Source organism: Meleagris gallopavo, chromosome 6 (genome assembly GCF_000146605.3).
Source record: "Meleagris gallopavo isolate NT-WF06-2002-E0010 breed Aviagen turkey brand Nicholas breeding stock chromosome 6, Turkey_5.1, whole genome shotgun sequence".
NCBI classification, from domain to species: domain Eukaryota; kingdom Metazoa; phylum Chordata; class Aves; order Galliformes; family Phasianidae; genus Meleagris; species Meleagris gallopavo.
Genome location: NC_015016.2, coordinates 17,138,099 through 17,153,946, shown reverse-complemented (window position 1 = coordinate 17,153,946; position 15,848 = coordinate 17,138,099). Strand labels below are relative to the sequence as shown.

Below are 15,848 nucleotides of genomic sequence, written 5' to 3'. Positions count from 1 at the left end.
AAAAAAAAAAAAAAAAGTACAAACAAAGTTAAAGAAAAGTTTAAAGACCTTTGTTTAGAATTAAGAGCCCTGTGTATAATTCAAACACTGATTTTAATAACCATGGTTATCATTCACATGAGTAGGATCTCAATTCCAGAAATCAAAGGACACAAGGTTAAATCCTGCCCCAGAGTAGCTTTAGAGGTAACACTGAATTTGAAGTACATTACTAGGGAAATCTTCCTGCCCATTTATAGATTTTATATTTGAGTTTTGGTAAACAGATACTTGTCATTACTCACATGCTGCGCTAAGAGGTGTCCACGCTGCAGTCAACTGTGTGCCCAAACGACCAATAAAACTGTCTGCAATGCTTACAGTGTATTTGCACCCCCTCAATGAGAATAAGAAAGTAAAAAGAATTAAGAGATTTTGCATCAACTGCTGAGGCATGAGAATAACAACTTAGCCAGACTTAGATATAAAAACCATGCTCTGCTTTCTTTGAGCTTTAAGAACTTTGTGAAGAATGTCAGAGGAGATGGAGATCAGCCTGAACAGTAAATATCTCAGGCCCTCTTTATGCGCTGAAGTGACTCAAGTGTGCAGCAGAAGGAGAGATGCTAAGTGGGGGCAGCATGGAGAGCGCTTCTTCTTGTGCTTCTACAAACCATTGTAGTGGGCAGTGGCCCTTGGAGACGCAGCAAAAGGCAAAACTAAATCCTAAAATTTTTCATACCACACATCAGCATCACCAGCTCCAGACCAAGCCAGCACATTGTTCTGGTAAGCCTGGAAGCACAATGGAGCTGCCTGAAGTCACTCACAGCTGACTGGAGGCATTATATAAGTGCTGGGAGTGAATACTGAGTGTTAAACCCATGTAGTTTTTGAGAAAATGGAAAATTTACAGTCTTAACAGGAGTCGTTGCCTTCTTGTTGTTTATATATATTACATATATTAAATGGATAAAATATGTTTAATAATTATATCAAAGTTCTTGAACAAACTGAGACAGCATTTTCAAGGAACCTTAGGTCCACAGCTCTCAGTTTTGATCCTTGGAATATCTGTTATAGTGCATTTGGCAGTAAACAGCATTAGCCAGGCATAGATTTATTGTGAGTACATTAGTTTCCTTAATAGTTTCTGTATCCTAGAGGCTCCAACAACCTGCACCCTCCACACTTATGAACAGCCCTGTGAATTTTCCTGGCTTCTCTAATGAAAGACTGCAGTTGCACAAGCCAGGAAATGCCCATCTGCAACTTGCATCTGTCTCACTCCCCACTGCCAGTAAGCAGAAGGGCTGACCCCATCTTGTAAGAACAAAGATCGACTGCTGTTATCCATCCATGTTTTTTAAAATGCATGGAGCTTAAGGGCAAGCTAAGTTCCCTTTTCCTCAGGAGCCTGGATATGCCTCCACATCTAAGAAATAAAGTTTACTTGTGAGAATTTGACTGAAACAGACTTCTTCCTCGCACTTCACAGGAAATTTGTTGAACTGCTCTGCGCATCCCTTTTCCCATTCATAAAAATACAATGTTAACAGTATTCCTTTGAAGGAATGCTACGTGCACTACTTCATTATGCTGTCTCCCCTGTTACTATCAGGAAGCTCAGCTAATACCTGCTATCATTACCTATTATTAGCACTGAGCCAATGCTATTGTACCATGTCTACCAGCAAGAGATCCAGGTCCTACCTTCTGAAATTTTCTAGCCATTGAATTTGTACTAAATCTTTCATTCACCATGCATGATAGCACAGAGAAAGCACCGTCTGCTGGAACGGGTTTGTCTGGCATTCAGAAAATAGGGAACTTCAAAGGCAGGAAGATTTTGCAGGGACTTTATTCTTTCAAAACCCAAGTTTGGGGAACTCCAAATCTGAAACTAAATCAGTGTTTGAAAATAAAATGCAGTTCCTCCCTGATAAGAAGGAAGATGTGTTTAACAAAAAAACATATCTTTTTTTAATAATAACATCCTAAAAAAAATTTCTCTTCACTAAGGTCTGCATCTGGCAAATTCTGGAAAAATGCCGAACTCCACAACACAGACAGCAATGAGATCATTGCTTAAGGATTTGTCTCTGGTATCTGAAGATTTTCACAATGGTGTATAAATCACTGTCTTTTGGACAAAGGACAAAACAATCCAATCTACAATTTTCTTACACTAAATCACTATCAGAAATGTATTTTCTCTGCAGCTCACCTACTGTCTAAATCTAGAGATTTGAATCCAAATCTGGATCTGGGTATGCCCCCAGACCCCTCAGCAATGCAAACTGTGACTTAAAAGTTCAGCATTCCTACACACTCTTTCTGAAAGGAATTGAAATTACCTGACTGTGTTGAGCTTCAGCACTCAATGCAGACTCAACACTCAATCAGAGCCAAGATGAAAACAAATCTTTCTATTGAAAGACGAGGAAGCTCAAGAGGGTTAATTTTGACACAGTCTGTCAATCACCAGCTTACAGGTAGAGACAGTAGGCAGTTTCCAAAGCAAGCTCATGATGGTACTCAGCCTCTCCAGTTCTCAAGAGTACGATGGGCTGTGCCATTTTGTTTTACCTCCAAATGACTGAGTGACTGGAGAGAGAAAAGAATTAATCAATTAGAAGAGTCAGTAATTTTTACCAATGTATATAGCCAGATATAGAAAGTAATTTTAAGAGTTAATAACACTGCCCTCCATGATATTTCAAATATTAGAGCTTAAGGGAAAGAAATCAAATAATCTCTAATAAACCTAAAGTGCATTTAATGTGTTTCTGTTCCATGCTGGTATTTACAAAACCAAACAAAAAAAAACAAACAAAACCCTCAAATATTTCACTGAACTATTTGAAGGTCATTGATGAAGGGAGCTCTCTGTGTCAATTTTTGTGGTGCTTGAAGGACATATACCTACTTTGTTATGGTTGGTCAGCACTCTTAGAGAACTCATACCTGGCCTGTCAGGATAACAGACAGAGCTCAGGGTTGCTAGTATCTTCTGTAGAGTTTGCAGATGTACAGATTTCAGAGAACTAGAAGGTTGGTACATTAGCATGGATACATTTGTGGAGTCTCTACTACATTGCTTTCTCTTCAATATCCCAATGTTCAGTCTGGGATTCCTGTGAAAGGAAAGACATTGTCATTTAAATACAGTCATCACTCTATTAGGTCACATTGGGAAAGTATCAAGCACCATGTAAGAAAATACAGTACTAGAGCAAACTGGTTTCACCACAGAGATCAGTGTTCCCACTTTGAGGTGGTTGTTCTAAGCAGGTAGAAGCAGAAGTGCATTTCACAAACAGTTTTCCGTTCCTTCTGGGACTCTGGCAGTCAGGCATGGGCGATGTTGGAGCCTGCTGTAAGGTGTCAGCAGCCTGGAAACACTGAAGGGATGCATTGGAAGTTTGAAAACTCATCTCCTAATATATTAAAAAGGAGTTCTGCTTTCATCTGCCTAGAATGCCACCCCTTACAGCCCTGCTTTGAGCAGTGGTTACTCCACACAACCACCTGTGGCCACTTCCAGAGAGAGAGGCAGTTGTACTGTGCACTCTAGCCTTAATGATCCATCAGTATCTTGGTCAAGCAGAAAATTTTGCTTCTTATCTCATGTACCATTCATTTATTGTGGCTTAGGTACTAAAGTGATTGGGAAAAAAAATTCTGATTGCCTCAAAATACCTTCTCTTCAAGCAAAATGATCCAAAATGAATTCAACTGAATGTAAAACAGACTAAAATAAATAGATACATTTTATTTTTAAAAAATATATTGTTTTGTAATATACAAATTACCCATCTTTCTCAGTTTGATAGCAAATACTTCTATTAAAAGTAAGTCTGTAAGCAAAATGAATGGTGCTACGTTAAGTATTTTGAATGATATTCTAGCCAAATGCAAGTTGGTATTAAACTAAGAACAGTTCTGGAAAATAAAGCTGTTTGACTATACTTCTTTTGTTTTCATCACCACAGTATTCAGAGCTGCTTTCTTCACCTCACTTCTCACCCTTTGGGAATGTCATTGTTCAAAACTAGGACATAAAATAGAGACATTCAAGAGATTTAACAAGAGGTAATTATAGAGCATTCTGTTTATCAGAGCAGAAAGCTGTTTTCAGACAAGTGTGATTTTCCAAATAATATAACTGATTCCACTGAAGGTCAGTGTTCTAACCAGCATATTTTTGTTACTTCATCTTGCTCATATTAACACTGCAGCACAGACTCTTGGACAATACTGCACTGCCCTGCATAGATATAGTAAGCCTGTGGAAGTTAAGGTCATCTTGGATAATGCAAGGATCTCACTTGGTGGTAACCTTTCCATGCTTTGGACTAGCATTTCTATCTCTGGCTGAAAAAAAGGCTTATGTCTATTCATTTTAACTGGGTGTCAGTGCCCATTCAGCCACTCCTAAACCAATGGGATTACAGTTTCTGACAGAATCCATCTGTCTTTTCTCATCTAATACCACTGGAGATGAATAACATAGGATGCAGTGCCCCTCCTCTAGCACAATGAATGCTTAATCTATACCTGCCTCTTCCTGCTGCAGCTGACAGCTTTTTCTGCACAGGATCCAAAAACACAGTGTTAGCACCACATCGTCAACTGCATCTTTGAGAGCAGAAAAACAGAGGTACTTTAAAGTCCGTTACAGTTAATAAGTGCTAGAATCAAAGTTATAGTCTTGAAACACTGAGGAAAACTGAAGGTTTGTGTCCCTACTTCTCCAGTATGGTGCCACTTTCATTAGGACTTCTCAACTGTCCCATAAAGATCACCTACTGGGTGATCCAAAACACTCTGTAATTAATGTAATCCAGGAGTTAAAAACAACAACAAAAAAAGTAATAATAACAATAATAAAAAAAATTATAAAATATTTTGATAAGGAGAAAAGCAGAAAGTATTTTAGTCTAACAGTAAATGAAGCACATTTAGGTAGCCAGGGATTATTTGCTAACAGAAACCCAGGATCTCACTTACATTCACAGTGTTTATATATAACAAACCTCCTTTCAGAGTCTTTTTGCTTTCCTTTCCATTGTTCAAGTCCCAGAACTAAAAAGACTATGCAAACAATATTTATAAGCTACAGGGCAAGCTGTCTGGATTCTAGGATTTGAAAAGTTATGTTTATTGTTAATCAGATAGGATTCCAGAAAAGGAACATTCCAACCTCTATCATAAGGATTATAAGCAAAAAAAAAAATCTTAGTCTGTCTATGGTCTTGCTGTGCAGTACAGTATAGTGTTTAGTAGTAGTATAGTGTTTATGCTTCATGGTACACAGGTGAGTGTGTACTTTAACTACTATATAGCTTATTATTACTTGCAACTAAGGTATCCTTAGAAGAGATGAAGCTATAGCAACTACTGTAACAGACAGGCATCCCATTTATGGACACCTTACTACAGCAGGATTGCAAACATGGATCATTTTATCTACAAGGAGGAAGCACACACTGAACTTTGCCCAGTTGCATAAGAATAAGCCACCATTAAAATGTAGAAATTGACAACTTATCAGCAGTGTACATTTGTACATCAGCAAAGAGATTTTTAAGCTAGTAGTCCTGCTTATATCGAGCATCTTTTAAACAAAATGTATTTACATAAGTTCTATGAAATAGTTCCAGTCTGTAATTTAGAGCTTGGAAGAGGACTTATATTTTTCTAATATTGAAATTTAGGGAAAGCTTTGCTGTTAAGTAGTTGAGCTTCATCTGAGGCCATTAATCTCTGCTACATGGCAGTACAGGGGCTCTATGCTCATATTCCTTACTCCATACTGTTCACATATTGATATCTAATTTCTTTAACTGAATATACAAGTCAGCAGAGACCTACCTGTACTTAAAAGCTGTTATTTTCACTCCAAATTTAAAGGATCTCTGGAATAACTTTCCACAAGATTTAATAAATTAGTGTCATGCTGCACCTGCTACAACCTCCTTTCAGGGAGTTATAGAGAGCAAGAAGGACTTCCCTGAACCTTCTATTCTCCATACTAAACAATCCCAGTTCCCTCAGGCACACCCATGAGATTTGTGCTCCAGGCACTTCACAGCTTTTCTGCCCTTCCTTGGACATACTCCCAGGCCTCAATGTCTTTTATGTAATGAGGGGGCCCAAAACCGGACACAGTAATCAAGTTGAGGCCTCACCAGTGGCAATTACACAGAGATGATCACCTCCCTAGTCCTGCTGACTACACTATTTCTGACACAAGCCAGGATGCTGTTGGCCTTCTTGGCCACCTAAGCACACTGCTGGCTCACACTCGGATGGCTGCTGACTAATACTCCCAGATCCCTTTCCTCCATGCAGCTTTCTAGCCGCTCTTTCTCAATCCTGTAATATTGCATAGGATTGTTGTGACCAAAGTGGAGGACCTGACACTTGGTCATGTTGGACCTCAGTCCAATGATCTAGCCTATCTAGATCCTTGCGTAGGGCTTTCCTACCCTCAGGTAGATCAACACTTCCTCCCAGCTTGGTGTTATCTGCAAACATCTTCTTTTATACAACTCCTGTCACTGTGGCCCCAATCTCAGAGGAGTCCAGTGGCCTGCTGTTAAAATATAGATGACAAATACTAATAGAAATGGAACACTCTTCTAGAAAAATGAGCTGTCACACTAAAAACATAGTGCATACAGTTCCCTGTAATAAATATATTGCATTCTTTCCTTCATGGAGCTCTTTGCATTATTTTTCAAACCTTTCCATTGAACTTAATTAATTATTAACATACCATTCAGTCTGGTGCACTATAATGAGCTTAAAAGATTTCTGTTGCTGGAGAGCTCCTGAGAATGTTAAAAACAAGGCTAAAACAAGGGGATCATTTAACATTGGAAATATTTTTTCAAATACACATTATCATCATTTTATGAAGCATTTCTCACTAACCTGAAAAGTGAAAAGGGGACTTGCCATCTGAGCAAATACAGAAATTGATGCATAACAGGCAAATCACACCAAAATAAAATAATTACCATCATCTTGTTTACTGATTTTTCGGCCTGACTTATTTATTATCACTGGCTTTACTCAAGTGGAATTACACCAAACGAGATCTCTAGTCCAGAGGTTTAAGCACTGACAGGTGGCCTTGAAATCCCCAAAGTGCTTGATGCATAGTGAGAATCTGAACACAGATTTCACATTCACAGCTAAATGCCTTGGTCATGTAGTTATTGGACTGTCTGGAATCAGCTGTTGGAGCTTACTGATTCATAGAATAATAGAATGGCTTGCGTTGGAAAGGACCTCAAGGATCACCAAGTTCCAACCCTCCTGCCACATGCGGGGCTGCCAACCTCCAAATTTAATACTAGACCAGACTGCCCAGGGCCCCATCAAAACTGGCCTTGAACCCCAGAGATGGGGCATCCACAGTCCCTCTAGGCAGCCTATTCCAGCACCTCACCACTCTCTCTGTAAACAGCTTCCCCTTGATATCCAACCTAAATCTTCCCTCCTTCAACTTAAAACCATTTCTCTTGTCCTGCTGTTATCTACCCTTTCGAAGAGTTGACTCCCCTCCTGTTTGTAGGCTCCCTTCAGGTACTGAAAGGCTGCAATGAGGTCATCCCACAGCCTTCTTTTCTCCAGGCTGAATAAGCCCAGCTCCCTCAGCCTGTCTTTACAGGGGAGGTGCTCCAGTCCCCTGATCATCTTAATAGCCCTCCTGTGGACCCTCTCCAACAGCTCTCTTTCTTGTATTGGAGGCCCCATATCTGGAAAACCTACCCAGACCTACTAGAAAAAAAATACTTAAAAAATTTGAGAAAAAAATCCTTTAGATGGAAAGTCTCTTTCCTTCCTTAACAGTTTTAATGTTAAATGTACAAATCCACAAGCTTTTACTTATTTATTTGTATGCCCAAATCCAAGTTGTAGCTTGGATTTTTTTTTTTTCTATTTTCCTTCCAAGTTTTCTGAACATACTTGATCTTCATCTTGAAAACGGGTTTTTTGCTTGTTGTGTTTTTCACAGTAGTTAATAGAACAAGAAACTGGTCTGAGTAAGGGCTGCCAAATGTAAAAAATATTATAAAATCCTTCCATACTGCATGTCAAGGAATCCAGCTGCTACTTATTAATTTGTGTAAAGCAGAGGAAAACATGCCACAAAGAAGAAGGTGAAGATGAGTCGATCAGCTCTTATGTCTGCACTTCAGTCAGTTCTGCCAAAATGAAAGCTGCCTTGTAAGTTACACAGCAGATTAAAAGAGAAAGCACCAAACATGGATTAATAAGATCTCCTAAAGGAAGTCCTTTTGAAATAACTCATAACTAACACAGAGTTATGTAACAAAGTTAGATCCTAGCTGCTGGGATTTCTGGATTTTGTTTGTTTGGTTCCTTTTTCTTTTCTGCTAGTGAGACTGACATCTAGTGGTTTCATCAAGTGATCCCTAAACAATTTCAAGCAGTGTTTGTTTTATGAAAGCACGTGCTTATAGCTATGTAGTTTGCAGTCTTCATATGCACCAATCTTTATCATTCTTCACAGGTATTATTTTACCTTATAAGAGCTGACCTGTGGAACATAAATGACAAACTGAGGCAAGCCCTTTTTCTTTCCAGAGAAAAAGCTGCCTGGACCTAACCTCAGAAACTTGTTGCATGTCTGTGTACACAGAGGTCACTTTTTGCCACAGTTTTCCTTTTAATTTCCTTGTGGGTTCTGAGAAGAGTTAGATAATCTATAGAATCAGTAGATAGAATCCAGAGTCTGTATTAGCCATACATTTGAATTAACTTTGGGTTGCTGCACTACAGTTTATTACCATGAGAAAGCCCAGTCAAGACTTGCACAACATTTGATTTGACTTTCAAACAAAAACTGTCAATCACTTTGGTGGAATATAAACATAAACCTTTCCTGTGAATGTTATTATTCTCAGACATTGTAATACCTGACAAAAAGAAATCAAAAACATACGCACTCATTCATAACAAAACTTGCAGTCTGGCTAGCTTCATCTGTATAACCTACCTGTACTGATATATCAGCATTATTTAGTACTTGTGCTGAATAGAACTGTTGCTTCTTCATAAATTTTTCTCCACAGTTCTGCAAGGTAACCTGCAAAAGTGAACTTCCAAGCCCTAGAAAAAGCCCAATTAAAACTCAAACTACAAATATCCAGGAATCAGGAATCAACAATGTTGTTGTTTGTTTGTTTGTTTCCCCGAAATACCTATCACTAAGTAGGAACATAGATACACTCTGTCCTTCACATTTTTATTTGTCTCATTAAACACCACATTCTTGAGAGGAGTTTAAACCTGTGCTAATACTTGTGCATATGGGTGAGAGCACAATGGGGGTTTGGTGCTAGTTGGGTAGACCTGGGTGCACACTGGTCTCACTTTGCACAAGAGTGAGTGACAAAATGGACCCCAAATCAGGAAACACTGAAACTCCAGTTTCTACTCTTCCTAAAACATTTTCATATTTATCTGCATTACTGGATCCACCCAGGACATAACGTTAATTAGAGCTGCCACGCTGCTATGCCAACGTGTTCTCACATGTTGTGTACTGCTCTGGGCTGTCTCATCAGCCACCACCACTTCCTCATCAGCTTCACCTCCTCCCCTAGAGTGAGAGACAGGGGCCCTTCTGTCACATGCATGGATGCCTCTGGCAGGGTGAGTCCCTTCATCCTGTGAGGTACCACTGGAGAAGCTGTAACGCCTTAATGGACAGCAAAGTGCTTAGCTCTGTGCAAAAACTATGTTACTCCAGTTCTTCCTCTTACTGATCCTGAAGTTACTCCCAGACCCTGTTACATTTCTTCTTACACTGTATCTGCAATCCTAACCTGAAAGCGCTTCTTTTGTGTCCTGAGAAACACAGATCCTAACGGTAATACAGAGGTTCCCAATACAATACAAACTTTTTTTTCTACTTCCCTCAATATTCAGTGTTTAGGAAACTTGAAGGAAAGCCATAGCCTTACAGCTTTCTCCTCTTTGGGCTAATTCATTCTGAAAACAGAATATCTTTTTTTTCCTAAGAGAAAATCTTTCACTAAATGATAAGAAACAAATGGAAATATGACTTCCCCAACAAAAAGGTGTTTCTGAATGAGACTTTGGGGAGGCAGCTTGCAGAAGGTAGAGTCAGTTTTAAGTCTAAATTTAAAACAGCCTTTTCTTGTTTTGCAGCTAAACAGAGATGCTAGTAGATTCACCAGGCCAGATTTAGATACAAGTAAAATAGAGACTTGCCAAGGTTGGCAACCAGCTGTGTGAAAGAACAGCCAATGCTTTCACCCTGTGCCAAAACTATAATAACCCAGACTATGCACTTTTACTGCTGCTGACACTGTGTGAAAGGCATTTATGCATCTGCTCCTATACATGTATCAGGGGCAGAAAGGTGCAGACCTGCAGAGGCCCTGGAGTGTGTTCAGAGAAGGTCACTGAAGCTGGTAAGGGGTCTAGAGCACAAGTCTTATGAGGAGTAGCTGAGGGAACTGTGATTATTTAGTCAGGAGAAAAGGAGGCTCAAGAGATACCTTATTGCTCTCTACAACTACCTGAAGGGAGGTTGTGGAGAGATGGCAGTCAGCCTCTTCTTCCACGTAACTAGTGATAAGACTAGAGGGAATGACCTCAAGTTGCACCAGGAGAGGTTCAGGATGGACATCAAGAAAAACTTCTCCAAAGGAGTGGTCAGGAACTGGAATGGGCTGCCCAGGGAAGTGGTGGAGTCACTATCCCTGGAGATATTCAAGAAACGTTTAGATGTACTGAGGGATATGGTTTAGTGGGAAACATTGGTAATAGGTGGATGATTGGACTGGGTGATCTTGAAGGTCTTTTCCATTCTTAGTGATTGTTTAACTCTCTTCTTCCCAGGACTCCTCTTTCCCTGTGACAACAGTAGACCCACAGTCTGGATGCAACAAAATTTGAAGTTTGCCTACACTGCCAAGAAGTCTCAAAGCCATGCAATGCTTTTCAGACTCATAAATATAACCCTTCTTTTCATACACCAGCATGCGTACTGAATTTATAGTCACATAAATACCCTCTACCACCTTATGTCTCAGTGCCTCCATCTGCTTTCTCCAGCTCTGGTTTTCCCCTAAAAGCAAAGTTTTACAATCAGAGGAAATGTCTTCTCCTTTTTTTTTTTCTTTTCTTTTTTTTTTTCCCCAAGCCTAAAATGTTCCCCACAAAAGCAATGCAATTCTGCGCTTTTCCACTAATTTCACAGTAGCAAAAAGGCTGTGAATTTTCACATTGCTCAGTTCTACCAGTTTTGTTACCATTGATTTTCTATGCATATTTTTTTGTAGCTTAGAAACTGAAACTCCTTAATCTGAAGTACATACAGATCTATATGCACAGTGATGAACAAAGACTGCCAGAGAGATGCACTGCACAGGAAAGACAGATACCACTCACCGCATTGCAAAAACAGACACTTCCTGACAAACTTCAAACGCTGTACTGCAGGATGCTTCTCTTTCTTCTCTAGGAGAAGTTAAGCAAAGAGATCAACTTGCAGCACACCCTCATTCAGAGAGTTGTTTATTCTTCCATTGTACAAAAGCAGTGGAATATATAGTCTACCCATCTGTGTTGCTAAGAAACAGGGCCTTGTTGCCTTGGGACTTGATTCAGAATTCAAAAATGAAAATAGTGTCTCAGTAGACTGCATAAAATCAGCTTGAAACCTAGCAACAAGGCCACAAGTTCAATGTGATTCTCTTACATGTTAGAAAACAAGGATATTAGAAGGAAAATCTTACTAAGGAAAAAAAACACATTAATTTGAAAACAAAATAGAGCTGTTGTATCACCAGTTATCCTAAGGGATGCACCTACCTTTTTGCCAAACATACTTTTATAAGATCTGATGCTTTGCTACTTTGTACTCTGAGTAAATTCATATTTATTGTAACCAGTGAATACAAAGTAGCAATGCTTTTTACAGTATTATTTCCTGAATTTTTTTTTGTGCATTATGAAAACATGAGTCAGGAGAGCAGAATTCATGTCCAGTTCTATTTCGGTTTTCAAACACTCTGCCAAAAGAATAATTGAATAGCTGCTGCACATGCCTTAATATGATTGCTGTTAAAAAGGTATGAACTGTAACTAAGGGCAATTACTTAACCACATGTATTTACATCACTCGGCTTTTGTATATTTACTTATGTGCAAATTAAGTGTAAAAAAGAACACAACTCAAGTATATAAATACATTAGAGTACCCTTTCACCTTAACATATGGTAATTACATGCTGTTGGAAAATGTGTTGGTTTATTCAGCTATTTCATTATGAAATCTGTTACCCCTGGTTGCAGAACTACATTACACAGCTGAAATTTGGTCCAGAGCTCCAGCAAAGTCAGCCAACCCTGAGCTGAGTTATAGTTCTCAACTGAGTAAACATGGCTCAGCTGTTTTTCTTTTTGGATGTTTCATCATGAAATCATAAAGAGTTATTCTTTAGTTATGAGATGTGACTGTACATAGTGATTTAACAGAAGACACAAGGGAAAGAAAAAATTGGTGGTGACAAATCAACTGCAGCCCGGAAAGTTTTCACATTTATTTTTCTTTGTTTTTATTCTTAAAAAATATGGAAAATGGAAGGGCGGGGGGAGGGGGGAAGGGGGGAGGAGGCGGAAGAGAAGGAAAACTTCTTTTCTCCTTCAATGTTCCTAAGTTTGCAGTGAACATTTTTTTAGATTTCAGCTGAAAAGGAAGTTAGAGGTTAAGTTAGAGGCTGAAATTTGTGGTAAGATTTACAGAAATCCCTCACAGTGAGCCTAAAGTAAATGGTAAGGTATATTTGCATGATCCTTTTCAAGTTTATATTCTTGAGATATGTACAGTTTTACAGAAGGGAAAATGTCAAACGTATTTCCTAAAAGTGACTTGAGGAAATAAAATCATGCTTCATTGCCAGTAGATGGCAGCATGCTACCTGCTTTACAGGGAACAGGACTCCTTTCTACTCTACCGCTGCTTATTAAGAGGGCTTGAAATTTTCCTACACACCACCACCTCATGTTTTCAGCTAAATATAAGCCCTTCGCAGACTTAAATAAGATTAAGGAGACCTTAAAAGTACAAGCTAGGAAAAGCAGTAAAGCTAGCTGGGATCTAGTCTGAGCTGCAGAATCTTCTTAGTGACAAACAAGCACAGATGGAATATCACACCCAGATTTAACCTTGAAAACCAACAGTAGCTGTACATTCTATCTTGAAATAAGGGATTTCAAATAAATAAATAACAAGTGAATAAATAAAATCTGACCATGAACTATTTATATTTCATTCGATTGCCATATCACGAAGAAGCACTATTAACCAAAACCTAGACTATAAGAAAAAAACACTAAAAAATCACTTGACAGGATCATTAACATGATGTTTTGAGCTTGTTGTGTTCTTCAACATCTTTTAGGATTTTTTTAAACTTTAATTACTTAAAATTTCCACCTGGGTGAAAGATAGAGGAGGTTTACTTCTGATTTTGACAACAAACAAACAATCTTTATCACCAGTCTTTAGCCCATGGTGGAAATAGAATGCTTCCCTTCCTTAGGCTGTCAGACTTCTGGGACAATGACTTATATTTTTCCTGTATTTCTCTGGCAGCTGAGCCAAATAGTTTCAGGGCCCATGTTCAAAGTACCATAACAATGCTCCAGTGATAACTCAAGAACATCAGGAAGATGCCAGTAGGTATTTACAGTTCTAATGTAGTTCTTACAGTTGTTCAGAATGCATGTCCACCAAAGCTGGTGTAAAAGCAGCATGAATCATAATTATTTAAAACCACTGCTGAAGCAACAGAAAGGAAAATCAGATTACATAGGTTTGCAGTACTGTATAAAATGATGATCAGTACGTGAAAACAGGGAAATATTCCATTTTACCTCAATAAGGACGTAGAATGGTGCCTGGGGATTACTGTTGGCTTAGTGTTTCCCTGTTACAACTCTCAGAAGCAAGGAAGAATCCCACAGATTTTATTAATCCATTTCTTACTTCTGAAATCTTATTAGAGACTGAGTAGAATAAATCCTGGTTTACACTAAAATGGCTGTTTCACTTCCCTTATTGAGAGTAGCTGTTCATCAAGCACAGGAATTAAAGGAGTGCCTGCCCTCTGCAGAGCAACTATGAAAGATCTCAGCAAACTCCAGGATCAATGCCTGCAGGTTCAGGTCAGGGTGACACATCCATCTCAGCTAATTAACCTTCACACTGAGCAACATGCAAACAACTCTATTGCATTCAGGTACTGGAGTTGAGAAATGCAAGCCAGCTCAGAGTTATTTTAGCCTTCTCTGCATTACTCAAGGAGTTATGAAGATAATTCCTTACCACCATTCCTTCCACAGAGATGAAAGAAAACAGTCTCAAAACAAGATAGGGACAACTTCCATTTCTTAAAAATACAATAGACAGCAAAAAACAAATGGGTTACTTGGAATAGCAAAATCACCTGTATTAATTCAAAATCCAAAACTATCTCCCACACTTGTCAAATTTTAGTCCTCATAAATATCTTCTTTTATCTGGCTATGCCTTGAAAAATCTCCAGTATAGTTTACCTTGAAGTATCACATGACACAAAATTAAAAGCCTCACTTGTTTTTGTTATGAGTATTACCAGATTTTTTTCCATAAAATTTAGAATGCGATTAATTTAAAAAACATAAAATTTATTTTGTATTTTCTCATTCATTATAATAGGGTTCTTTCATTCTGCTGTTTAAAACTGAAGAGAAAATAATGACACAATAAAGAACAGTCAGCAACAGAAAGAATAAAGCTCGTTCTTACAGTGTGTAATGTTGTTCCAAATCAAAATTAAGTCAGACAGCAATTTTTCCCACCTCCTACATCTCCCCTTTCACTAAGAATCACAAATGTAATTGTGTTTATATGTATAAAGTCAGCTTATACATATTTGGTATTTCTGTAGTTTAAAACTATTATCACTCTATAGTCTCAGTCTAATAAATCAAGTTACATCCTCGGTTCTTTATCACCAAATTCTAAATCTCTCACTAATGGGATTTAACTTGCCTAAACTGCTGACAAAACTAAAACAGGGTTTCCGTTGATATCATTATAGCAATTTTTTGCTGAAGTCATGATGTTCCCTTTTCTGAGATTGATTCCAGTGGGATTGGTTTCCTTGAATTTTGAATTAATCAGGTCCTAGAAACTATAACAGATAGGCAACAGTGGCTCTAGCTATATTGATTATGTGCATTTGTTTAAATAATTCAACGTACTTCTTACAAGCTAGCTAACTTTGTCATTATACATATGTCATTTATTTTCCTTGTTCCACTCTTCAAAACTTTTAGCTTTAATCCTTCCCCTTCTGAAATCAAATCAGTATTGTAATATGCAGTTTTAAAGAGACTTTTGGAGAACTTCTACTCCACCATCTGCTTGAAACAGGATTTTCACATAATATCAGATCAGCTCTGGCCTTGCTACTGCCAAGTCCTGACAGCCTCCAAAGATAAAAATTTTACAAACTCCTCTGGGTCATCTCTTCATGATATATACTGTATATTAATAGAATAGAATCGTAGAGTTGTTTGAGTTGGAAGGAACCATTAAAGGTCATCTAGTCCAACATCTCTAAAATTAACAGGGACATCTGCAGCTAGAACAGATTGCTTAGAGCCCCATTCAGCTTGAATTTGAGTGTCTCCAGGCATGGGGTATCCACCACATCTCTGAACAAACTGTTCCAGTGCTTCGCTATCCTTATAGTAAAGAAAAAGAAAGGAAGGAAGGAAGGAAGGAAGGAAGGAAGGAAGGAAGG

At 38.4% G+C, this 15,848-nt stretch overlaps 1 protein-coding gene across 1 annotated transcript in view; it reads right to left on the bottom strand.

Annotated features, from left to right (window-relative positions):
• Positions 1-15,848, bottom strand: part of LOC100544288 (von Willebrand factor D and EGF domain-containing protein-like) — a 29,140-nt gene that overhangs the window by 9,984 nt on the left and 3,308 nt on the right. Inside the window, exon 2 of the mRNA XM_010712659.3 lies at positions 9,017-9,129. Coding sequence (XP_010710961.2) covers positions 9,017-9,129 — 113 coding nt within the window. The remainder of the gene's footprint in view (positions 1-9,016; positions 9,130-15,848) is intronic.